Source organism: Branchiostoma lanceolatum, chromosome 1 (genome assembly GCF_035083965.1).
Source record: "Branchiostoma lanceolatum isolate klBraLanc5 chromosome 1, klBraLanc5.hap2, whole genome shotgun sequence".
NCBI lineage: Eukaryota > Metazoa > Chordata > Leptocardii > Amphioxiformes > Branchiostomatidae > Branchiostoma > Branchiostoma lanceolatum.
Genome location: NC_089722.1, coordinates 34,712,276 through 34,739,934, shown reverse-complemented (window position 1 = coordinate 34,739,934; position 27,659 = coordinate 34,712,276). Strand labels below are relative to the sequence as shown.

At 39.7% G+C, this 27,659-nt stretch overlaps 1 protein-coding gene across 4 annotated transcripts in view; it reads right to left on the bottom strand.

The window, feature by feature from the left end:
- LOC136427465 (N-alpha-acetyltransferase 25, NatB auxiliary subunit-like) overlaps window positions 1–27,659 on the bottom strand; it is a 45,363-nt gene that overhangs the window by 11,895 nt on the left and 5,809 nt on the right. For all 4 annotated transcript variants that reach the window (XM_066416369.1, XM_066416352.1, XM_066416345.1 and 1 more), the window contains 15 exons: window positions 27,341–27,421; window positions 26,639–26,750; window positions 26,163–26,252; window positions 25,684–25,859; window positions 24,873–24,985; window positions 22,982–23,186; window positions 22,486–22,575; window positions 20,641–20,751; window positions 20,266–20,435; window positions 18,842–18,889; window positions 14,360–14,463; window positions 14,123–14,175; window positions 10,040–10,112; window positions 6,053–6,317; window positions 3,078–3,201 (listed from right to left, as the gene is read on the bottom strand). In XM_066416369.1, the coding sequence (XP_066272466.1) occupies window positions 3,078–3,201; window positions 6,053–6,317; window positions 10,040–10,112; window positions 14,123–14,175; window positions 14,360–14,463; window positions 18,842–18,889; window positions 20,266–20,435; window positions 20,641–20,751; window positions 22,486–22,575; window positions 22,982–23,186; window positions 24,873–24,985; window positions 25,684–25,859; window positions 26,163–26,252; window positions 26,639–26,750; window positions 27,341–27,421 (1,815 nt within the window). The remainder of the gene's footprint in view (window positions 1–3,077; window positions 3,202–6,052; window positions 6,318–10,039; window positions 10,113–14,122; window positions 14,176–14,359; window positions 14,464–18,841; window positions 18,890–20,265; window positions 20,436–20,640; window positions 20,752–22,485; window positions 22,576–22,981; window positions 23,187–24,872; window positions 24,986–25,683; window positions 25,860–26,162; window positions 26,253–26,638; window positions 26,751–27,340; window positions 27,422–27,659) is intronic.

The following is a 27,659-nucleotide window of genomic DNA, read 5'->3' as shown; positions in this document are numbered from 1 at the left end:
AGTCAGCCATCTGGGATGTGTATTGTGGAATATATATTGCAGGAATTGGTGGGAAGTATACAAAACACCACTAATTAATTGTCGTTAAAAGTAAATTAGACTGCAATTTATGAAAAAGGTGTTGCACTGTACAACTGTATTAGTTGAAATTAATTTCTAAGGAAAGAAAATCCAATTTGACCTTCTTGATTCATCGTAAGCATGATACAAAGGATGGTGCAACCTCCTTGCAACTGGATGCACTATTTAGTGCCACTATCTAGTTCTTGGATTCCATTCACATCTTGTATATTTACTTGGTTACAGATCTAACAGGTAGAAAAGTTAATGGTCAACATGGATTCCTTGGCTTGGACATATTCCCACTTTGGGGCCATATAACTTTTCAAAATGCATGGTTTATGTTGTGCCAACTTTGGGAAGCTGTTCCAATTTTACCTTATTGTTACACTGTTATACATCGTTTTTGTGTATGAAGCCGAGATGAGCAGGTTATAGGAAATTGCAGCGTTGCCTTTGGATTTAAAAATACTGTACAGTGATTAAAACACATCAAAAGCAGGAGTGATAAATGTATGTTCACTTATGATACTTGACACAACACTGTCAAGATATTACAAAGTACAAAAATTCATATAAATTATATCACATTGCGGTCATTTGCACCATTTTGTGAACGGCAAATTTAATTTGAAATTTCAGGCGACAAAAATGGGAATGAAGTATAATGGGGATAGTTTTCACACTTGAGATGGGAGAGAAGTACCGCAGATGTTCTGCATAAAAACCCAGAACAATTAAGCTCTGTCCCTGACAAGCAACAGCCTCCAGCAAGCAACAGTCTCCAATCGAGAGAGCCAACTACCAAGCACTGATTTAAAAACGCTGCTTTCAAGCAATGCAAGATCCTCTGCAGTTAACAATTATGGCTCGTTAACAATGACTGAAGTCCTCTGACCCTGCCCCTGTACGTTTGATACTTGACAACCTGAAAATGCAGCAGCAGGTCAGCATTCATGAGGATGAGACTATCTCTAACGGTTTAAATAAGCATACTATGTGTCCACATTAAGGTCACTATACTATGTATTTGTAAATAATGAAAAAGTGATTGACTTAGATTAACTCCTTTGTGGTACTAAGACTATGTAGTTATGTTTTTCTGCTTTGTAAGGACTTGTTTGGGTCCAGAACAAAATAATGGCTGTTTGTGCCTAATAAGGCTAGTTCTTTAATTATTCATGAGCAACTGTCAGTGAACCCCAATACCAAAAATGTCTGTTCAAAAGAGCAGGGATCAGACCGGGAGGGTTTGCCGAGCATTTCCCAAGTGGGTTTCAGCACTGCTAAAGGAGGGTGCCCTTAATAGACATTTTTGGTTAAAAGTGGCAAAAAAACAGCAATTTTGATTTTTAAAAGAGATGATGAAGTCAACAACTTGAATATAGTGCATACAAAAGAGTATCGTAAGATTTATTTCAAAGAACATTTTGATATTATTACCGATGTGCTAATATCAGAAAGTATCCCAAAATTGACATTTTAGTCAAAAATTGCCCAAAACAGCTAGTTTCGTAAATTTAATTATGGAATTCTAAGAATAAGTATAATGCAACATGTGAAAGATCCTAAAATGTATGTTCGTAGTAAATTCCAACATTGTTTGATAAGATAGGACATCAGTATCATAGTGAAATACCCGAAAATAGACATTTTTGGTCAAAAGTAGCAAAAAAACGGCCTTTTCTATTTAAATAATGATGATATAATCAATAATTAAAATATGGTGCATTCAAGAGAGGATCATAAGATTTATTTTGAAGCCAGTTTTAAGGTTACTGATGTGCTAATAGTCAGAAAGAACCCCAAAATAGACATTTTTAGTCAAAAATTGCCCCAAAACGCCCTTTTACAAGAAATTGTACTGTTTCAGACCCACTATTCACACAGCATTATATGAAGAGCTACTAGTTGCATATCTTTGCCGAAATTTAGCCTTCTAGAGTAAAGTATCATGGCACAGAAGCGAGAAATGTAGCTATTTCTTAGGAAAAATTGGTTTCCTAGCAACCGTTGCTAAGAAACATGCATTTGGAATTGGCTCCACCCTTGAAACTATTAAGTACATACTCAGGGTTCATCATACCAAGTTTCATGCTTTTACCACAATTTGAACAATTCTACCTATATTTTGCACCAATCGCCTAGACTATTATGCATATGGTAAAACATTTCTTTGCAGTTGTATGTACCAATTTGAAAGTTCTGTAATTTTTCTTAGTAAAAACAAGACTAGTGCTTCTGCAAAAAGCTGCCATTTTCGCCTGAATGAAAATGATTACTTACAGGTCATTAGTTGAGTAGTGTAGTATAATGGAATGTGATGCATACATGTATGTGATGTGTGTTGTCGGATGTGAAAGTGTTAATGATGATGAAGTTGTCATTTGAAAAGTATCATTTTGGAAACAGACTGCATGGTTTGTGCCGGAGTAGTTACTACATTGAATTTTGTGGATGGGAGGTGTGGTCCTTTTTTTTCCAAATTGTGGAAATACAAAATGTAGGAGGACGATTCCTAGAAACAAACAAAATTGGTGTGGCCTCATTAGTGAATATGCTTGATCAGTTCTGCATTTTCACACAGACTTCTAGCTGCTATTCAATCTTGCAATCAGAAGACTAGGTGAGTCTGTGCCTTAATGTGTACTTGACAGTTGCTTTGCCATCAGGATCAAATTCCGTCGATCCTAGGGCCCGAGTTCGATCCTAGGGGTCGACTCGAGCTCGGTCATGTTGTAAGGGATTGCATTCGTCATTTCGGATGATGACGTAAAGTCGGCGGCCCCGTGTATAAGCCTTAGGGAGCTAAAGGAATTAGCCTCAAGCATCAAACCTCTGCATGTAAAAGAACCCAACACACTAGAGAAGAGTAAAGGTGACCCGGTGTGCTTGGCAAAAAACGCGAGCTGTAGCAAAGCCGCATTGCACTACCACTAGCTACTTGAAAAAGTATCATGCTTCCCCTCAAATGAGGATCCCTTGAAACAAAAAAACGAAACAACAGTTGAACTCACTGAGGTCACTGGTTTCTAAAGAGTGCACATCCACAGCTACTTGGAAGATACTGGTGAGGAGGATGTGGTGCTGTCCATCCAGGTACACCTTCATTCTGGTGGGAACAGGACCACACAGCAGATACTGGAAAGACAACACAAATTCCAAAGTGTAACTAAGAGGGGTGATCAAGTCTTCGGCCTCACCCAGAAATAAGGTACACAACTCACATTTAGTGGCATAATCATTTAGTATGACATATTTTAGCAATATCCACCACATTTCAAATTATTGTGGTCATTACTTTCCAGTTGATGTCCATTTAAGAATCAGTAGGTAAGTGGCGAAAAAAACAAGGTTGAACTGATCAGAGCTGTGTGGGTTGAGTTCCTCATGCCATGAATCGGCATAAAATCTTTGAAGACCTTGTCAAAATGTTTGATGAACATTCCCTTCTTATTTCAACTAAAAGGAAGTGGGTATCTGACTTTCAGCAGAGCAAGTTGGCCCGCACACCTCAGGTTGCAGTCTCAATTGTCCATGTCTTTATCCTTCTACCTCATTCAACTTACTGGGTATTGGCTGCAAACTAATGATCACAATGACTTGAATTTTGGTAGACGTTCATAAAAGCCCTTGTGCTTTGAATTTATATAAGAGCACATATTTGAGCTGTGCACCTTATTCATGGGTGAGGCCGAGGAAGCAGAATGGAGGTAAAATTGCTCACAGATAGCACGTATAGGGTCAATAATGGGGGTGAATATAATCTCCTCAAACTATATATAATACTGTCTGTATCTATGATCGGTGAAGTACACTGAGGCCAAGGAAAAAAAATGTTGTGTTTCCTGTTACGGTCCTGAAAAAAATTAGGGTCGGTAGGTAGGGATTCACTTTTTTTATTATTTTTTACTGTTGACATCCAATGCACTGACTGTTGGCCTCACACTCACAGTGCTTGGGCCAACCTCCTCACCATTGTACTCAATTCGCATGTGGTTAAACATGCGCTGTCCGGAGGGGGGTGAACAAAATCTAATAAAAGTACCCCCGGAATAAAATTACCAATTGGAAAAGTGACAGGTAAATTATTAAGAATATACATGTATGATAATCACTTAATACAATAATCTACGTCATTGTCCAGTTGCTTTCTCACTGTCATCTCATATACCACATTTTAAAAACTTTCTTTATTTATTCTATAATAATTGCAATTGGAACCTTTCTCAAATGTTACAAACTAAAGACAGGATAAGGAGATCAAGCCCAATTATGTAAATAAAAATAATGACTATTCATTCAATAATGTAATGAATTTGAAATATAGAAGTATAGTGCACTATCAATAAAAACTATTTAAAAAAAACTAAAAAAACTTTAACTGGTCTAGCTATCAACAGCAAACCTGTATTATATAACTCATTTTATACTACATTTATTAGTAAACATTACACCACAATTTCCCGCCAAACCTCATCCAATTCCGCCTGGGAAGGGAAATTAACTGAATTTTGCCATCAGAAAATGCTTGGTTAATTTTTCAAAATCAATAATGTTCCGAAGGTCGCTACAAAACTACTTCAATCATCACAAATGCGATCTACATTGACCAGATGCCGGAAATGTGTAGGGGAATTCCCGCCATTTGGTCATCCTGCAGTCAACCAATCAGAGCACATCATTTCATGACGCAAACCAATCAGTCCTTAGAATCACGCATATTAATGAGCAAGAAAGATGGCGGCTCCGGCGGAAGCCGGCGGTCGCCGCTCAGTTTTGTTTCACTTCACAGCGTAAAATTCGATTCATTTACGCTACGTAAGCAAAATTTTCACGGGAAAAAGGTTAAAGGAATCAGCAGGAAGATCAGGAAAACAGGGGTGGCTGTCCATAGTACACCCCACACCACCATCAGGAGGCTCCTGGTTGCTCCTAAGGACAAGGATAAACCGGACGACACATGCGGCGTAGTATGTGGGCGAGACGGAAAGGGCCCTCAAAAAGAGGATTTCAGAGCACAAGCGTGATTCCTCTCCGGTTGCACAACACATGCAGACATACAAACACCAACCAACGAAGAAGGTCACCATCTTGGACCGAGAAAGCAGATGGTTTGAACGGGGAGTCAAGGAAGCTGTGCACATCAGGTCCCGCTCTCCGTCCCTCAACCGTGACCAAGGACGCCACAGACTCCCTCCAATCTACAACTCTCTCGTCCAGTCACGTGACCTGGGTGACCTTTGACACCTATGTCACGTGACACCTCTGATAGCTGAAGTAAGATGGCGGATGTCATCTGAAAGCTCCTAGTAGCTTCTCAATTTGTAGTCGTGTGTATTAGTTTAATAAATCCTTTATTTAAAGGAATAGATTCTCCGCCGAATACTGCCACAAATGACGGCGAATCGCCGCAAATCACAGCGTAGGCGCTCAAATCCCCGGCTCAAATACGTAAAGTCTTCATATATAATTTTTCGCTGGTATTCTTTGATTGAGATTTGAAAAAAAAAACAGGTTTTCAATGAGATCAACGTATGTCAAAGGCACCGATATCGATTGTTTGCAAGCACAACAATAGCAAGAAACAAAAGAGTGATTGTCCGACGATAGACGGCGGCCCGACGCCCGTAACTACAAACTATGCAAAGCCGAAAATGTGGTGTGTATCTCGATTTTCTGATTTCTCGACAGATTACGTGTGTAGGGGTCGGGAGTGGCGACGCCGCTCGGCTATCAAAACTTCTGCCAAGTCCATTTTTTTCCTATTTTTTTTCTTTTTTTTCTGCAATCCAGCGGCCGACACCAAAAAAAAGGCTAGGGTCGGGGAGTTTTGCTAGGGTCGGTCGGGTAACCGGAAACACAACATTTTTTTTTCCTAGGCCTGACTGATGATATGCTTATCTGGGGTAAAACTATGGAAACATCTAACATTACATATATTCTTGACTGCAGCCACAAAGTTTTTACAAGTGACAAACTTAATACATACCATATTTCCTGAACTGGGTTGACATTCCACATCCTGGACATGTGCATTTATTTCTAGGATAAGACTAAGCAGAGTGTTTCCATCTCCAACCTGGCTCTCTCCATTCTTTGAGGCATCCTGTTTGTCCAGGGAATGTTCTCCATCCAGCGGGGCAGGTTGAGACATAAGTATGACTGCGGCAAGTGACCTGAGAATGAGGCTGCGTAACCTGAGCCATTGCTTGTCTTGGCAGAAGGACTGCTCGATCTGTTGGTCTGTCAGCTCTCTTTAAATGTGGGGCAAAAAAAAGACTGATATGTCATAAGCTGTACAGGCCAACAGCGTGCTCAAGATCAACCATTACGAAACAGTTCAACGAAATAGTGAAATACAAAGGAAATCGCAAAATACAAATTGTGCAGATGTCTTCTTTCCAGATTCAGTAGGTTTGATGAGTAAACACTTAAACCTACATGTACTATATCTGCCATAATGACATTAATATTTTTATACTGGGAACAAATCAAAGTGCTCAAAACACCAACATGTGCATATCCTGGGAACCAGACTGTTTATCTTGCCTTTTAGCCAGTTCCTTCTAGCCAATTCCTTCGGCGGCCCAGAGCTCCAAGCCCACCGATATCGTAATTAGCACACCGGGAGAGTTCTAGCCCAAAAGTGACCGGCCCTTGTAAAAGAGGCGCGGTCCACTCCCCTGGGCTACAACTCCCAGAAGCGTTGATTAAGATTGGGCGGGCTGACTGTTCTTGCGGTCCCCCGTAAGTGCGAAACGGACGAAATGGAACGAACTAAAACATATGTAACATTATGAAATGAAATACCAGTAGATAGCGAAATATACATGTAAGGAACATAGTAACATTCACAGTAGACCGGAACAGGAAGCAAATACATAATACAACATGTTTTTTTTCTTGAATCTATTTGATAATAGTAAATACAACCTTTTTGCCGCGTTTGTGTGGCTAGATTCTTCCCTGAAAATGGGAGCGCCGCGTGCAAAGAGCTCGGCCGCTCTTCCTTGATTTTACTATCTGCAAATGAACTGCTGCAAATAGCAGGGAAAACCAGCAAACGGAACTGAGTATCGAAGTAAGGACTAGATTATACAGAAGTTGGTGGTAACATTGCATCTCATAATTCACCAAGAGGGCATGAGGCAAGCGCTATTTCATTATTTATACAGCGTGTTTGCGTCTTGTGTGAACTGTGAAATACATGTCCTGCTCATTCACACCCTCCCTTTGTTTTGTCGTGAACAAGGAAGTAGAAATGTCTCCAGAGGTAGTTCTCAGTCCACGTCCGTGATTGAATGGAGTGTGAAATGTCACATTGGTGACGCAGCGCAGAGCTGCATTTCCATATCATTAAAGGAGGGGTCCATTCTCCGACAGCCGACCAGCCGAACAATTGGTTGTATAAAAATCGTTGTTGCGGAGATATGCATATGCTACGTACTGGACTAAAACCATATGTAAATAAAACTTGGAAGTCGGAGTTTGATTCAACCTGTCCGTAGCTCGCCCACGTGCACAGTTCCGATGCGCTTGCAACATTGGCGGTTCGTTTGCATGCTGGGCTCCATTTGCAACATGTAAACATGCTGCATAAATAATAAAATTACGCTTGCCTCATGCCCTCTTGGTGAATTATGAGATGCAATGTTACCACCAACTTCCGTATAATCTAGTCCTTACTTCGATACTCAGTTCCGTTTGTTTGTTTTCCCTGCTATTTTCAGCAGTTCATTTGCAGATAGTTGGTAAACACAAAGGAAGAGCGGTGGATCTCTTTGCACGCGGCGCTCCCATTTTCAGGGAATAATCTAGCCACACAAACGCGGCAAAAAGGTTGTATTTACTATTATCAAACAGATTCAAGAAATAAAACATGTTATCTTATGTATTTGCTTCCTGTTCCTGTCTACTCTGAATGTGTACATTTCTCTATCTACTGGTATTTCATTTCATAATGTTCCATTTCGTTCCATTTTGCACTTTCGGGGGGGGGGGACCCCTGTTTTGGGCCGCCGAAGGAAATCGTAGCGACCCGGTGCTAGTCTGGGCTCCCAGGGTAACGTGTGTGCAGATGAACTGTCATGTTCCTAAAGCCATGAAGGACGTAGAAAGTACATAACGTAGTAATGTACGGAAGTATTTTGCAATTTCCATTGTATTCAGCCATCTACAGACATCAACACACCACAGCGCAAGTTTCGAATGTTGTGAAAATGCTTACTTTTGATAGACTAATGTAAAACAAGCAAGAACTGGACGTTGGGTTATATTTAACTAACTGCAGTATGCTTTACAAAAGTTACTTTAGCTACCCTTTACGAGGGGCGATCAATAAGTCCTCGGCCTCACCCAGAAATGAGGTCCACAACTCAAATTGTGGGGCATAAATATATATTTTAGCAATATCCACCAAACTTCAAATTATTGTTGCCAATACTTTTTAGTCGACGTCCATTTGAGAACTAGTAGGTAAGGTACGAGAAAAACAAGTGTGCACTGTGATCAGAGCTGTTTGGCTCAAGTTCCTCATACCATGAATCAGCATAAAATCTTCAAAGACATTGTCAAAATGTTTGATAAAGATTCCCTTCTTATTTCAACTAAAAAGAAGTGGGTATCTGACATTCAGCAGAGCAAGCTGACCTGCACACCTCAGGTCACAGCTCAATTGTCCATGTTTTTATCCTTCTACCTCACCTAATGAGTGTCATCTGCAAAGTAATGATCACAATGATTTCAAGTTTGGTGGATATTGCTAAAATATTTCATACTTCATAACTATGCTCCAAAATTTGACTTGTGCACCTTATTTCTGGGTGAGGCCGAGGACTTATTGATCGCCCCTCGTAAAGGGTAGCTAAACTAACTTTTGTAAAGCCTACAGTTAGTTAAATATAACCCAACGTCCAGTTCTTACTTGTTTTACATTAGTCTATCAAAAATCAGCACTTTCACAGCATTCGAAACTAGCGTTCTGGTGTGTCGATGTCTCACAACCATTGACCTTTGTGACGTCAAAATTGGTCTACATGTTCCAACACGCATCTACAGCTGTCTACAGAGCATCATATTGCATGAATAGAGTTTGTTGAGCCAGCTTTCTCGATCGAGGACTTCCCAGTTTGGACTGATTACGACATTTGTGACATCAATCTCCATTCCACAACTCCCACCCTACCAAACAGGCTAGAAGCGATTTTATAGGCTTGAAAGGGCAGGGCCGCTATGGGAGGTATCGTTATAAAGTGATATTGGGCCTGTTTGGGAGGGTGTCTATCACCAGCTGGGCACGGGTAGACGGGGGAATCAGGAATGCTTACCACGACACCAAAGATCCTCCAGAGTACCCTTGGGGAAAGTGAAAAGGGTCCCATTCTTGCCCGAGCTGCTACAAACTATGCAGAAAAGCATGACGGATGCCCCCCTCCCCAGTTGACATACTTGTGTCAGAGGAAAAGCTCCCAGGTCATTTGTACATAGTGGTGCGGATCGGTCCGGCCGGACCTGAACCTAAACCTCTGGACTCGAGTCCGAACCTAAACCTAAACTCTGGTTTAGATCCACACCACTATTTGTACATGTATGTCAGTACTACGTTTTGCCAAATGAAAGAAAAGGTCGTATTCAGACTCTAGATGAAGCATTTACTAGTTACGATCCAAATGGGGAAGTCCTTGATCGGGAAAGCCAGCTTAACAAACTATATTCATACGATGGGCTGTATATTTGTGTTGGGACGTGTGGACGCATTTTGACGTCACATAGGTCAAAGGTCGTACTATTTCAGAAGTATGTACCATTTAAAAAAATCTATTAAGTCTTTGGTATGACATGTTCTACTGAGGCGTGAACTCGAGCCTTCTGGCTCTTCAAAAAATTAGTTTAGCTACCCTTTAATTGCGCCCGAAAACAACAACAAATAATTAGCTATTCTACATGTAAAACAATAACCATGTTATCATTCAAGTACCTTTCTTTCGGTTCCCAAGATGACAGAACTGTCATATCTCGGTTGTCCTTAAGAAGGTCCCATTTGATTTCATCTGCGGAGAAGTATTATCATAAAGTTAGCTTTAGTTAGTAGTAACAAGATTGCCATGGTGTCCATGGTCTCTGTTAGTGTTTTTGTATTTTACAACTCAGATCACATGTAAATAAGGACGTTATTTACATAGATGATATCAGTTGATCACCTTCTGTACCCAAATAACACAAATTGTTCAAATTATGAAAGTCGTATCTTAGCAAAAAAGGCTATTGTACCAATGCCATGTAACTGTGGCCATGTATGTGCATTATTCATGTCTAAAAAAGTCCATATTTACTTAACTTTCAAATGCTGAAAGAATGAAATCCCCATCATTAACCACAATAAAATGGAATCATTGTATTTGGTCACTAATTATGCAAATTTTGTATCAATCTTAATAATTGATACCTATCAATATTCATCTCTTTCTCAGTTAAGCCCCGGTCACACTAAACTCACGTTGTACCTACGATGCACGTACGATGCATTTCCCGTACAACGCAGGTAAATCGCAGGTAAATCGCAGGTAAATCGTAGGTAAAATCAGCTATCGCAGAGCGTCGGGCAATGTTCAAAATTTCATCCAACGTCGTACGATTTTTATAGCCTCATATTTAGGCTTTATTGCGGCCCTTTTATCTAATGATGAGGTGACGAATTCATAAATTTCGACCATGTTCTGATGGTTTCAGTTACCCTGATGTATTGCCGATGCTGATGCAAATTGTAACCATCATAAGACAATAGCAACCAGAAAACAGTGCGTCCGTAGAATAGCCTGCTTGCAAGTTTAGATTTTCTACGTGTCAGGTCCAGAACCAGGCGCATATAATTGCTTTATGTCTGTATACACCTGGGTTTATAATTAGATCATACCTCAGTCCTATCCTGTCTCTATTTTCAGTTTCAGTTTTTGTTTGACGTTTTATGCCTATTATGTGCTTTATTTTTGATGGACAATACAACTGGCCTGTCATAGTCTTTCTCTGGGCCATCCGCAAACTGTTCTCTTGGCAAACTAAAAGTAGAGACAGGATGGGACTGAGGTCTGATATAATTATGAGCCCACGTGTGTATAGCCATGAAACAATCGTATGCATCACCTGCGCGCGATACTTGATCTGACACGTGGAAAATCATAGCCTTCAAAGCAGGCTCTTCAGCGGGCGCGCTGTACAACGGTTGCCACTGTGCTCTGGTGGCTGCACTTTTCAACAACATCGACAATATCAGGGAAAACTGAAACCATCAGAAAACGATCGAAATGTATACATTTTTCACCTCATTGGTATAAAAAGAAGGCCGTAGTGAAGTCTGTATTGGGGGCAATAAAAATCGTACGGCGACGGAGGGAAAATTTTGAACATGTTCAAAATCATCTTTAGCTGTATTTTTCGACGTAGGACGCTCGGCGATGGCTACTTTTACGTGCGATTTACCTGCGATTTACCTGCGATTGACCTAGGTACACTAAAAAAACCCATCGTACGATGTACCTACGTTATATGTGACCACCACTTTGTATGTGTTAACTATTGCACCCGGTTTTTCCCAAACGTACGACGTACGGCGCTGTCATGACGGAAGAAACCCCATCGCAGGTACGACGTGAGTTTAGTGTGACCATAGCTTTACAGTCTCGTTTCTTTTACAATTTAGTATGTAGGCCGATACCCTCAGGCCGTTGGGCTACAATCCCAAGAAAAGTAGGATGGAAAAGCGGTTTGTTGGTACAGTCAAACCTGCCCAAGGCGACCACCCGGGGGACCGAGCAAAAACGGTCATGATGGACAGGTGGTCGCCATAAAGAGGATTCCAATCATTACATGTTTCCAGCTCGAGGTGTTCAAATACCGTGTACCACGTAGATGGATGGAAAATTATGTGATTTTAGACAGCATGACCCCCACCAGGTTCAATTCTCATTGACAGAAAGATCCTACAGAAATTACATTTTCCGTTATCGTTGTAATATTTGTATACCGTTACATCGTGAACAAATGTTCGTCATAATTTTGACTAAAAAAAATGTTTGCCTTGATGACCTTGCAGCGCCCTCTCGCATTCACACGTAAGAGTACACAAACACACACGCATATAAAATCTAGGTTTTAAGGCCTGAGACAAATCCCTAGAAAACACCTGTTGACCCCAGCCTTCTTTTGGGCGCCGACCGCTGGATTAAAGCGGCAAAAAGTTTTAGATCTGACAACTGAAGGGTGAAAACGGAAAGTTGTGATACCGCCGCCTAGAACGCGACCGCATCGAAAGGTAACAGTGGAGCAGAACGCACAGCGTCGGCGATTACAAGCAAGCAGCGCCCAATAAAGGTTTGTGAGAGTCATGGAAATAACAAGAATATATAATTTTCATCAATAATGAGAGTGTTCTAAATATTCATACACAGAAGCGTTGTGTTTTAGAAAAGTCAGCGTTATGCCGCGCTGAAACAAAGATGGCGTCGCGGACCAAGAAACAACATGTCTCGGCCAACGTCTTGCCCTCCACCGCGGAGTCATTTTCCGGCGGAATTTAGTAAGACAGAGACACATTTTTGTTGAAAATACAAGAAATAGATAGTAATTTCCGTGAAATCTGAATTTTTGACGCCATGCACTACGTGATCGTTTTGAAAATTGAGTTCAAACCGAACCGAGCTTGCGGTAAACTATAAGATTACGATGGGCACAACAACATCGATATCTAAGTATTCACAATCCTTTGTATTTACAATGTTTATAGTGGGAACGTTTCCTCAAAACACTTCATGGAGGAATCAATGCTTTTGATATATTTTTGTCCGTCAAGGTCTTAAAAACATTTCCGCGAAATCCGACAGCAAAATTCGATGTCACCACACGCCGGAAAAACATGGTCGCCATGAGCAGGGATTGTGCTCTTTGCGGTCCCAATTCCTGGCAGTCGCGGTCGCGTTAGAAGGGTGGTCGCCTTGGGCAGGCAGCTTAATGCTTGTGCCTATGGGGAAAATTTTCGGGACCGAGAAAAAGCGGTCGCCATGGCCAGGTGGTCGCGTTGACAAGGTGGTCGCCTAGGAAGGTTTGACTGTACTCTCCGATGTAATTCTCAGTATCATCTGTTATCCCTTTATCTTAGGTAGAAAACATAGTAAAATGTAAATTTTAGACACAAAAATTATCATTTTTTAATGCTTTTTTAATCAAAGCTGCTTGAATAAAACAAGTTTTCCTGGGGTAACGCCATATATGCTGAAAAGCACAATACTTCCTGTCTCTGAAAAATACAAATAAATAAAAAAGTCATGTGACAACTTTTTCGCAATCTACAATGACGCCAATTCAGTGAAAATGCATAAAAACGCTGCTATTTGGGTGATCACCGTTGCGGCGGACTAATACAAAAAAGACATCAATGGCGAACCAACTGCACCGTGCCCAAAAATACTTCAACTTACCAGCTTTTCACTTCGCGGTAGTTTGCATTCAATCTTTTGGTTATTTCTTGCAACTTTGTTTGAATTTAATGTAAACAACAATGATTCCCCTGGTGAAATAAACTAACAAACACATTTCTATCTTACTCGGAATAGAAACACACCAGAGCGTCTCCCCACAGGGTAAAATAGGCATTTGAGAAGAAGCCATTCTACCGCTTTCAATGTTAGAGGTACATACAAAACTTATTGTGATCATTAGTTGGCTGGTGATGCCATTTTGAGTTTAAAGACTAAGTGAGAGAGAAGGAAAACAACGGAGCTGTGACCATAGCTGTGCAAGCAAACTTAAGGGCTCTCCTTGTTCTGCTAAAAGTCATACTAAGTCTTCCATTTATTTCTGGTTGAGATACGAAGGAATTGCTCATCAAACATGATATGATATTCAAAAGGGCATCATCTGCCAAGTAATGACAACAATCATGTTTTGAGTATTCATAAATGGTTTCATACTTTATCTTCATGCCATCAAATTTGTCTCATGCCTAAGTTGTTTCTAAATGAGACTGAGAAATTATTGAACGTCCCTAAAAAAAGCCTATTAGTAGTACCTTTCTCTGGCGATATCTCCATAAAGTCCAGCAGTTCCCTCATCTGTTCCGGACTGCAATGGATACACAAGAATCAATACCTAACAACCATAATGGCAATACTTTTGCTTTTTTTTATACTGCTACTACAAAAACATGCAACAATATCGTGAGGAGATACTACTCACTCAAGACGTGAAACATAGTTTCAATATTACAGTCATCTAGAAATGACCATGTTATGACAAACATATTCACTTTGTTGTCTCCATGATGAAGTCCAGAAGCATTCGTTCCACGGCCAGTGCTGAATAGTTGTGGGACAGGTTCAGCCTCTCTCGAAAGGAGATGATCTCAGGGATCTGCAGCAGATTCAGACAGAAGACACTTTTTCCACTGTTTTGTATGGAAAACACCAGTTCCACTCAGAAGAAAATATCAAGATCCAAAACATAATGTCGTATATATGTGACAAAATAGAGTCCTCTTGATCATGATTTGGCATACCTATATGAACTACATTTACAGTATCTAACCATTATGTTTTAAGATTTGCATTCAGTTAATGTGGGAGCCAAGCGGAGAGACCTGATGATATAACATTGGTTGATTACTCACGCTAAGGTGTGTGTGCATGTATGTTAAAGTAAACAATTATGGTAAACGTGTTATAGAATTATGCTCATCGGCTGACTTGACTATACTAAATGGTAGATTTGCTGGGGATCTCAAAGGTGATTTTACCTGTTATCATTATAATGGGTCGAGTGTCGTAGACTACTGCATTACTCAAAGGACAATGCTTACTGATATACAATATATCCATGTTAATTCCCTATCACCATTTTACGATCACTGTCACATCTCTTTTTCGTTGTCGACTAAGCATTCTCCTCTTGTTTCAAAACAGGTTAGTGGAATCAATCCTAAACCAACACAATTTATATGGAACGAGGAATCAAAAGAATTATTTGAAGAAACAATGAAAAACAAAGACACTTTTTCAAAACTGAGTGATTTCTGCCAAAAAACATTTCACTCGTCAGAGAACGCCGTCACAAGTTTAACTGAAATACTATTAGACGTATCAAAAAAATCCCTAAATAGAAGATATAATAAACAAAACAAGAAAACCACACAAGCTAAAAAGAATAAAGTATGGTTTGACCAACATTGTTGGTCCTTGCGTCGACGATTAAAAGTATTGTCGTCCACACTGCGGAAAGAACCATGGGTTCAGGAAACAAGAATTAAGTATTTTTCAGCTTTGAGAGATTATAAAAGACTTATTAAGCAACGTAAACGGAATTATAAAAATGAGCTACTAACCAAATTGGAAGGACTAAATGAAAATAATCCTAAAGAATTTTGGTCATTATTTAACTTTCTTGACAAGGAAGTAAACGGCAAAAAACAAAGTGGTAGTATAGACCCCAACATTACTAGTAATGAATGGACAGAACATTTCCAAGGATTAAATAATTTAGTGAAACATGATAGATTTGACATTGCTTTCGAAAAAATCGTCACTACTCGTCTCAAACATTTAGATAACAACGCTACAAGCTCCTTAGATTACCCTTTCACAGCACAAGAAGTTCTAAATGGTTTGCAATCACTGAAATCTGGAAAAGCATGTGGTATAGATTCTATCTCAAATGAGATGCTAAAGCACGGGGCAGAACAATTATGTCAACCATTGGTAATTCTGTTTAACACAATTCTACTTAACGGCACGTTTCCATCCAACTGGAATACAAGTATTCTAACACCGATTTTTAAATCAGGAGACAAATCTAATGTTGACAACTACAGAGGGATTGCCATTTCAAGTTGTTTGTCAAAATTATTTACACTTCTTCTAAATTCTCGATTACAGAACTTTGTAGAAAGTAATGATCTATTAGCCGACACTCAGTTTGGCTTTAGAAAAAAGTGCCGAACCTCGGATAATATTTTCATTCTCAAATCACTTATTGAAAAATATATACAAAAAAAGAAAGGGAAATTATATGTTTGCTTTGTCGACATGAAGAAGGCATTTGACAGTGTATGGCGGGATGGCCTATTCTATAAATTATCGAATTATGGTGTTGGTGGTAAATTCTTCAATGTGTTACAATCCATGTACTGTGATGTTAATTATGTAGTCAGACTACAAAATGGTTTGTCAAGTCCCTTTGTCTCCACCTGTGGAGTAAGGCAGGGCTGCAACCTCAGCCCATTATTATTCAATCTCTTTATCAATGACCTGCCACAATGCTTTGATGGTGATGAATGTGATCCAGCATCTTTAAGTTACAAATCACTAAATTGTTTATCTTGGGCAGATGACCTTGCCTTGATCTCATTGTCCAAAGATGGGCTCCAGAATTGTATAAGTAAGCTGGAAATGTATTGCGACAAATGGAAACTAAGTGTGAATGTATCTAAAACGAAGGTGCTTGTTTTCTCAAAAGGCGCCACAAACATATCATTAAATAAATTCTATATATACGGTAAAGAAATAAACGTTACCGACAGTTATACTTACCTTGGTATTCCCCTGACGTCTTCGGGTAAATTTAAAACTGCCAGAAAGTATTTAAAGACTAAAGCCATGAGAGCATTATTCAAACTCAAGTCACTTCTATATTCTGAAAGAAATATTCCAATTCACTTAGGGCTCAGCCTATTTGACAAATTTGTACGGCCTATATTTTTATATGGAGCCGAACTAACATGTTTCGACCAAACCTCTAAAACAGTGAAATATATTGTATCTAAACAAATTCCTCAATCTTCTCCAAAAAACGTACTCTCTATTCTTTTAAAGAAACTTGGTCTGGAGGATAGTTTTCCTGCAAGTATTAGAAAAAGTGTCTGTTCAGACTCCACCCATTCTTATGTGATTCGTTTTGAGAAAAAAATAGACAAAGATAAATTACTCAGGCTGGCGTCTGACCTAAATTTAGAAAAAGACAACTTAGTAATTGAAAATTTACGTCTTCCTCCACATATACCAGAATTTGATATTATTGATATGAATTTCCATAAATTTTTACTCGGTGTGCATGGAAAATCATCCAATGACGGTATCCGTGGCGAATTAGGAACATTCCCAATCAAGATTAAGGCCGAGATACAAATTATCAAATACTGGCATCGTTTATTAAATTTACCCCAAGATACCCTGTTACGTGAAGCTTACGACGTTCTACATTCTGATAATCATGACTGGGTGAACCATGTTAATGATATTCTTAACTATAACGGGTTTGGGCATGTATGGACAAACCCTAGACTATATCAGACCGATATGTTAACCAACCAGTTACGACAACGTCTGCAGGATATATATATACAAGAATGGCATAGTTCTATTCAAAACAATTCAAAACTGTCCATTTATTCCGCCTTAAAGACAAGATATGGACTAGAAAAGTATCTCGCAAGCATACATAATTTTGAAATTCGTAGATCAATTACAAAGATAAGAATATGTAGCCATAAATTGAACATTGAGGCTGGAAGGTATCGTAAAATTCCCCGTGATCAAAGGTTTTGTCCATTCTGCCCAAATGAAATTGAAGATGAAAGTCACTTTATCATGAATTGTTCAAGATATAAGGATAAACGCTCAAAGCTATTCACCTTTATATCCGGTTGTTCAAATGAATCCAATGCGCTCCGTTCTGTCGATAGATTCAATTACATACTAGGAAGTGATAATCCTTACTGTGTACAGATAGGTATATTCATCAAAGAATGTTTGGACATTAGAACAAGCAATGTATAAGTATATCACATGCGATATTTCGATATGTTGCCCTATCCCATATGATTGTATGTAATCAAACTCATTTGTATGCACTTATTCGTTTGTATGTATGTATGTAGTAGACCTTACGAAAGTCGCTGTGCTTTTGTTGTGTCAATAAAGATCTCTCAATGTATTCTGCCAATCCAAAGTGACAGTACAAGTTGGTGGTTTCTGTCACCAAGTACTGGTGGTGCACACACTCATAGATTGCAAGAATATTTCAACTAAGGGATGGTGTATTCTGCCAGGCAAGGAACATACACGCGCACCTGGGCTCTAGCCAGCGCTTGCTTTTCCATGAATTTGCAGAACTTTGCTGTGTGTGACAACAAAAAAACCCAAACCAATCCACAAACCTTGACGGCCAAAATCATGGGTAAAGCCTGGAATTCTGCTGAAGATCTCCAGAAAATTAGCGGGCATTTGCAGCGAAGACAATTTAGATCATTTCTAAACCCGCCGGCAACTGGTGACGATCCCAGTTAGACAACAGAGGCACGGTGATTGACAGTGGGATGGCAGGAAACTCGGCATCATGAATACGCCCACCCTCCCCACTATAGTTCTAGATGGCCGGTCGCATCGTGCTGACCTTTCTGCGTGGTTCATCGTCAGTTATTGCCACCGAAGAAGCCAAAAAAGTCCCATAGCAAAAATATTCCTGTAGTTATCAAGCTTTCCCAATTCTTTGTACGTAAAATTTCCCGGGGAGCTTGCCCCCGGAACCCACTAGAATACGAGAGCTGTGCCTACATCACTACCCCCCCCACCCTAAAAATTTGCTGATGGAAAAAAAAATTGAGCAGGCTAGAGCCCTGATGCGCACAAACCTTTCCTAGATTCTCAACTATGTTATCAACCAATATCAGTTCCCTCTGCTTACCTGTCAGAAAGACATTGTGAATCTTTTAAAATGGATGATAAACCAATACACTGACCTTGTGGAAAGATCCATACTTATAGGCTGCAATAATGTACTCAGTGGTCTGTAAGAAAGGCAGTAACTGAGTAAGTGTTGGTGGCTATATGAAGTCTAGAACCTGTAGTAATCGATATATCCTATTGATGGCTTATGATCTTCAGGTGTGCAAAATCACCACTGCAGGCCAGCTAGGAGACAAATTGGCAGTCGTTGGAAACCGCGTGGAAACTAGTTGGTAACTGTGCGAAACTAGTTGGTGAACGTCATTTGCAACTACATGTAGTTGCCAACTAGTTTCCTCCTAGTGAGAGGGGGGCTGTAGTGAGCAGTTGAGCTAGTCTCATGATGTTTCTGATCTAGGGTGAAGAGATGCAGTGACTGTTACTGTAACAGTTATATGTAAACCGTAACCTCGGAGCGGCCTTCACTACTTGAAGGGACCTTCGGGTCTTGCTACGTGGTGACCATTGAGTAAAAAAAAAGGAGGTAAGTGGCCAGAACAGCAAGGATGAAAGGGTATCAGAGCTGTGTGGGTTGCATTCCTCATGCCATAAAATCTCCAAACACATTGTAAAACTATTTGATGGGGGTTCCCTTCATATTTCTCTCTCACCTAACGTTAGTAGGTATCGCCCAATAAGTAATGATCAAAATGAGTTGAATTTTGGCAGACATTAATAGAAGGCTGTATAATTATGCCCTGCAATTTTATTTGTGCACCTTATTTCTGCGTGAGGCAGAGAACTTATCGATCACCCCTTGTATGCGTGGAAGTTGTGCACCGTAACAGTGCACTGTTTCCTTATATTCACACTCTCTTGCCAGATGTTTACAGTCAAGCCACATCAATTTTTTTCCATTTCAGTCTGATGTGATCTTTCTACATAGATGCATAAACAAAAGTCAGAATAAAACTGATGATAGGACAAAGTACAACAGTTACTGTTACATTTCCATTGCAAAAATAGAGTTCCATGCAAATTTTGCGGTTGCCTTTCTTTTTTAAACCAAATGACTGTGAAACTCATAATCACTGCCCCCCCCCCCCTCCACCCTCAGTATCCATAACAATATATACATGACATGTATAATTATCATGAGGGAACTCCAATGGTACCACAGGATTACATTTAACTTACATGTATAATGGGCACAATAGTGGTCCTTTACCTAAGTTGTAGGTACTGCTGTTTTTGTTTCTGTCTGATCTTGCTGTAGCAATAACTTGACTTTGTGGAACCTAAATATGCTGGACTTACAAACTGCTGATAACCTGAAAGGTATCCTTACTTCATAAATAGGCAATTTACAACTTGCTTGGCAGTAAAAGGTTTGCTTTCATTCTCATTTGTTTTCAGTGCGGCCTTATCAAAAAGTTAAATGATTTTGTACCAATTTGCTCCTTTCCTGATTAAGCCTAATTTTAAAGCGTTCACTTACATCTTTGTGGTTTGCCGAGAAAAACTTGAGCATGGCACTAAGTATGGAGCAGGCTGAGGTCAGATGTCCCAGTGCCACAGCATAGCAAGAATAGAAGTGCCCAAGGGTGTCCTGTTGGATGTGTTTAATCTCCATGTTGTCATAGAGTTTCTTACAAGGCTGAAATGCCCCTGAAGAGAACAAACAAAATAGACATTCAAGCATCACATCTGCACTTGGTACATATAAATATACCAAATAAACCAAAAACAAATGTACATCTTTTTATGCTTTGTGCTATACTATAAGATGTGCAGCGTATAAATGTAAACTCCAACAAGGATTGGGAAAAAAATATACCATACACAGAATTTGTAAGAAAATGTTATTACTTACCCAATAAAATGTAGAGCTTGATGAGAATGAGTTTGTATTGTGCATTAGATGGGCTACATGCCACTCCCTTCTCAAGCATCACTATCATTTCAAACAGTAGGCTTCTCTCCTCTGGAAAACAAAAAGATGATAAGATAAGACTTCAAGGTACGTAAGTGACAACTGCTGCACATGACAGTTTTCATCAATGACACACTTCTAACTTCAATTTGTCTTTTCAGGATAGGATTTTTTTTTTCACAGTTCACATAGTCAGCTATTACTCCCTTGGCATATGCCCGCCTATTGTTTCCAGTTCAGGTTGCATGCAAAGTATATTGAGAAATTACCAGGAAGAGGCAACCATATCATGACTGATAAAATCAAATGACTGTCAGTACTCAGACTATCCAATCTGGATGTTATTATCCTTAACCAACAGAACGACATGGGATCTTTCATTGCTTCCACTGGGACACTGAACACATTGTACTACACATGTAGATGTTATTACTAGGTGAATCAAACATACATGTTGAATTTTGTATTAATGTGTCCATGGGTATACATGTGTACACATGTACAATCAGGTAATATAATGAAGGCAACCATCTAGTCATTGGTAACAATAACATTTATCTAATATATTCATTGCTCTGACAAATTTAACAACATTCATGAAGAGCAGTTCAATCTCTATAAGACGGTACATAAGTATATATCTATGAAGTACATATGAACCTGAAACAGTGGCTCAACAAAAAACATACTTTTGAAAATCTGTAAATTTAGAGTAAATATTGTTGCATCTTGCAATAGACCGATCCTGTCAAAAACTATATCGAACATAGAGAACCCCCTGTTCTATTTCGAACACCTTCATCAAAAACAGTGCTAGTAGGCCAGGGATGGAACATGTAAAGCAGCGTACAGATATCCGTGACAGGTTTTCCACCATTATGATATTGGCTGCATGTACATGTATGCTCAGGACAAAAACAACTCGGGCATCCAAAGGCAGGGAGCTTGTACCACATTCCAACTATTACAGTTCGTTGTTACAGAGTTCCATGTCTTCCGCACTGGTGTGTAAAACTGATTAATTGGATAGTGAAAAGGGTAACATTAAAAGAAGGGCATTTCACTTTTTTATTACTTAAGATCATGCAGCTATAATGCATGCAACCAACACAGTGGGGAACCTGCCACAGATATTCACACATGGCTTTACACCTCCATCTGCTGTTTGTCAGCAACGGGGCTCACCTACCCACCAACAACGTACATGTAATGTTATGCAGTGCCCCCTGGCCTGCTTTTGCATTAACCTAAAACATTATGCTTTCACCACAAGTATATCCACCCCCTCCTCAAACAACTCTACTCGGTGGATGTAGCCTTCAACAAAGAAGTCATTGCCTTTTTCTCTGGCCCACTCTAAAAGGGTTTCAGCCTTTCAGGGCAATAAAAACTCAACAGAAGTCAGTCCCCATTATTGTCAGCCAAGCGGCAGCAGCCATTCTTGTCTGTCAAGCACTGTTTTTGATGCAGGTGTTCCAAATAGAATAGGGGGCGTGGCTTTGGGATCGGTCTATTACATGACCCCGAGATGATAAGACACTGTTTGCTTCTAAGTGCAGAAGTACATAAAGTTTAGTACATATCATCTATCAATGTGGAAAACAATGACGGCCTGGCTCAGTGGAAGAACTGTAAAGTGGTGAAAATGATGATGTTGATGATGATGAAGTTTACAGGAAGTATCAAAAATCTAGAAAGAGTAGAAAAGGATTTTCTCCTTGCATGAATATAACTAGTGTTACACTTGGAATCTATCATTGTATCAACAGAGCTGATCATACATACGTGTCTTCAGATAAACTGCATACTTGATATGTACTGTCATCAGCAGATAGCTGTCACTCGGTTGGACATCTGTGGGGAGCAAGTCTTTTCCTGAAAAGATAGCAGAGGTTCTAAATAACCTTATATTGTCCTGACCACCTACTCAGGGTGAAGTTTGCTAAAACACTTAGATATGGATTTGCCCAGCTATCAGCTGCATTTTCACCAGCAAATGCGGAATTCCTATTATTTACTAGAATGAAATTATATCTTTTTCGTATCAATTATGCAAATTAGACCTTCGCAATACTCCCAATTTCTCAGTTACACATGCCATATGTTTGAGAGTATTATCATGGAATGCAGTGGATCTATAGACTTTTCTAATTCATTAGGCAAATTAGATTCTGATTTGCATAATAAGCATAATTATGATAAGCACACTTAAGCTACATCTACACACCAAAATGCCATTAGATCTTGACACATGTAATCACTAGCCTTCTAGGTAACTCACCAAACTGTAACCCATGTTGATGTCTTCTCATGAGGTCTTGAATCAGTTCATCCCTGTTTCTTTCCGTGAGATGTTCCTGCAGTCCCAGCGATCTGGCCAGCCCCACACAACAGATGTGCCTCTGCATGGATTTTACATCGGATGGCAGGCTCAATTCCCCTCCTTTTTTTGGTATCTCTAGGTATGTCTGCAACTCTTCAACAAACTGAAAAGAATTTTGATAATTAAAAAATCTTCTATATCACTAACACTAGCTCCCCATCATTCCTTGCATACCAAGTTTATTTATTGCTTTTACGGAGTTATTCGGGAAATACCAACAGAATTGCAAGCTAGAGAGACTCACAAAAGACACTGCACTCCTAAAAAAGCTGCTAGGTGGCCCAAACCTTCACTACTTACTCTCCCTTCCAAGAGCTATCTACCACTCAAAAATCATGACCATAGCATGTCAAGAAGACCTACCCACATACATGTACCAAGGATCAAGACAATCCAGTCATTCTTGAGTTATCGTGTTGACACACAAACACACACAGACACACACAAACAATGATGAAAACATAACCTTCTCATGTTCTCGTCGAAGGTAATTCAGACGTCTCTATAGTTAAACTGTCTCCATTCGAAACTGTAGAAAACTCAGAGTGTAGCCTCGCACTCTGACTGTTTCCATAACCTACACTGCCCAGCTCCTCGGTTCCAGGTACAACATATCCCCAATACAATTTTGCACCCTGATGAAGTCCCAGATACAAGATTCAGGAAGTCAGGAGGTCACTTGCCTTCCCCGCGGCACGTTTGGGTCCAAAGAATAGGGTTCTCCTGCACACATTCGCAGCTAAAACTCATGATGCCGTTGCTGCATTGGTATGTAACTTGGCATATCGTTTGCTAGATTGCGTGTGGTGATGCACGTTGTCTTCTTTACAATGTAACGTGACTAAATAACCACAGCAAGCAGCGAAAGAAACCACCCTATATCCGCAAACGACATTGCCCGATATCGGACTGGATTAAAGCACTTGTGGAATGGGAAGACTGTGCATCAATATAGGGGGCAATTACGATATTACAATGACAATAAAAGCAGTTACGGTGTAACAAAGACATTGTGCATCATCACGCCCAACCTAGCAAAGGATATGCCAATTTACACACCAATGCGACAACAGGATCATGAGTTCTAGCTGCGAACATGAAACAAAGGCATTTCTAATACTCCCGTCAGGAGGTCATCCTCCTTCCCGGAGTTATAATGGAAGGAATGATGATACCATAACATTACAGTGGAAAACATGCTAAATAATAAGCATGGATTAATATCAAGTGGAAAAACAAGTACATGCATGCAAGGTGGGATACCATTAGCAATGAGGGAGTGCCATAATTTGAGCTGATAGTTTATCAGTTTTCAAAGAGATTCTCGATCATGTCTTAGAAATCAGTTTCAGTTTTATTGATATCAAGTTGCATGTGAATGTAACAAATGTAACAAAGTCACATGAAATCTGTTGAAACTTACAATAAAATTGCTTTCAGGATACAGAGGAAACATTGTAATTAAAAAAAACATCAACAGCAATCAATATAAGTTATATCCTCATTAAAATCTGTACAATTTAAAATATGGATGTACGTGGTCTACATCAAAATTTGCTGAGAACCGACCAAAAACCATCAAAGTTCGAAGGCTCGCAACATCTAGAGACTTCAAAGCATGCGGCACGAAAAATAGGTCACTTAGTTTTGCTTTGTGAGGGGAGGACCTGTTCATCACGGGCCCGACACAGATCACGTGGACCCCTCCTTAAAAAGTCAATTTCCAGGCAAGATATAAAAATTGTCAATGTCACAATCCAACAGATGTAAGTAACCTTCAACTGTGTACCTTTGCATGGTCATCCAGTTTCATCATGGTCAAATAAGGCCTCATGTCCATAAAACAGCTGGGTTTGTCTCCAAACTTGCCAAAGTATTCTTTGAGAAGATCAGATGGTGACCCTGTAAAATATCAAGTTTTAGGGTGCTTCTTATAGTTATAACTTATACAGTACTGGATCTGGGGTATGCATAGATGGACTTGAAACTCATTTTTGGGAATAGATCCACTCCTGGACCTAACCTAAAAATCTAGGTGCACAGAATAAGATTTATAGTAGGTGCACAGCATAAGAAAAGCACAATGTCAGCAAAACCTAATCACATTGTACAGTCATAGCTCTTTTCACACCCTGAGAGAAATTGTTGGCACTCGGAGAGAAACTGTACTACGTAATTTCCTGGCCCAGACGATGCATTCTGGGTCGAAAATGTGAAAGGTCATCGTGAGTTATGGGAAGTGTGAAATTGGTGAATGAGTTTTTGCAGAAAGCTGTTTTGAGAATTTTCAATTTTCTTTTAAACGTAAAAATCAAAACAAAAGCAGAAGAGCAAAGTAAAAATATGTGTACTATTTTCATATAGGCATGATATAGTCGGTAGCAAACTTACTTATTTCAGTGCCTTTCCCAAGGGCCCATCATTGGGTCCTGCTAGGGATTCAAACTATATAAAGCTCAAAGCCTTGCAAACACATTTGCCAATCGAACCTTTAGATACACTTGAAGAGCTTGGTGTTACCTATAATTTGTCCACCCCCCAAAATGACAGGCACAAATAACATCATGAATATCTGGTGCTACATGTATATGTCATTGTACCAATTTTGTCTGCAGCCTCCTGGTTTCCTCTCTCCGTTAGTCTTTTCAACAGTTCCATTCTGGCGAGAAATGGTCCTCTTTGTAGTCTCTTTCCATTCTTCAGTTCATCTTCTACTCTCTCCTCTACAAAAGCTATCGCCATATCCACAGTGCCTGTTATCACATCAGTAGATGAACTGAAATAAAGTACAAAGTATCTGGGATTTCTGCCTTATAACTGGAAAGTGTTCTTGACATGGAGATAATATAAGCAGTTACTGTAGCAGGGTGGTAGAAAGTCAATGAGCAGTAGTGTATACTTGACTTGACTTGACCTTATTTCGGATCCACAATTAGCTTACATTATGAATGCAGCTTCCTGTTATACATATACACATTGATACAACATGCAATACTGTCCCACAATACATTAACATAGGATAAGTGGATAAAAAAGATCGAAAATAACAGAACAATATCAAGACTTAGTGTATATTTACCCTTCATCGGCTTCTGATGGTGTCCATCCAGAGTTAACAAGGTGGAAAAGGGAGTTGAAGTAATGAATGTACCACAACCAGTTATCAGGGCTGCAGAGGCACAAACAGAACATGTGTTCATGTTAGATGTTACTTACATAGTTACAATGTACAAGTGTAAGTGTAGTGCAAAGACAGATGCCAGGGGGCCCAAACCTTGATCTTTGTTTTGCCAACAGCTACCCACATACCAACTATCATCACAATCCATCCAGAGGTTTATTGCTGACCACAAATACGTCACAGACAGACAGACATACCCAAAACAATTCCTTTTTCACGTAGGTACATGTAAAAATGTTACACTTTAAACAACCTCCACTGACTTCTTATGTATAGGTTGACTTGCCCAAATTCACAAATACAATCTACATTGTACAACCCCTGTGGACACAGGCTCTGAAAATTATGTTATCGAAAATTAGATCTTAACTTACTTGGTTAACAACAGTTTCCTATACTTGGCATTAGCCTTGGGCCAGTCCTCTAATTGGACATACAGCTCAGCTTGCTTCAAGGACTGCAGTTCTATTTCTGATATCAACTTGCCTGGAAGGAAGTCAAAGAAACATTTTCAGTGTAATGTGATTGTAGTAGTAGTAGTTTCAATTCGTGGCGGTCGCGTTGGTCAGGCCTTGGTGGTCGCCTTGGGCAGGCCGCTTAATGCTTGTGCCTATGGGGAAAATTTTCGGGACCGAGAAAAAACGGTCGCCATGGTCGTGTTGAAGAGGTGGTCGCCTAGGCACGTTTGACTGTACTAGTAGTAGGTGCACGGGTGCAACCACAGTAAAAAATTACTGGTAGGTGCACAGCTCCAATTTTGGGTGCACAAAGGTATTTCAAGCCCTGTGATATGATTAACGGTACACACTTCGACCATTACATAAACATTTGTGCATGACATCATCAAGTACTTGAAAGTAGTGTCGGTCTCTGTTCAAATCAAGTCAGCTTGACATGAGATGTGAGACAATATCAAAGTAGGATAATCCTTGAGTCTTACATCTCATGTTAAGCTGAATTGATTTAAACAGAGACCGATGCTCATTTTCAAACAATGCACAGTCTAGTAAGAAATGCATTTAATATTCAAATATTAAATACTTTGAGAACAGTACTGTATGAGATATCCTACTTACTACCAAGTGGTCCTACAACAACTTCAAGGGCTTCCTCATATTTCTTCTGCTTCTCTAAGATCATCAAATACAGGCGCACCTCTGAAACAAGGAAGGAAACGTACAGGCTGATATGAATATTACAGCTATGATTGTTATTTCATGGATCCAGCACCAGGGCTGATTATGTAGGCCGGTAGCAAAGGAAAGTGCTGAAATTTCCCTGCCAATACAGTGTTTGACATTGGAAGGGCCCGCTACATCATATTTAATGGTTCTCTTCACACTGAAGTTTAATCAATTGTCATGCCAAATTAGATGCATGAATCATTTTAAAGGA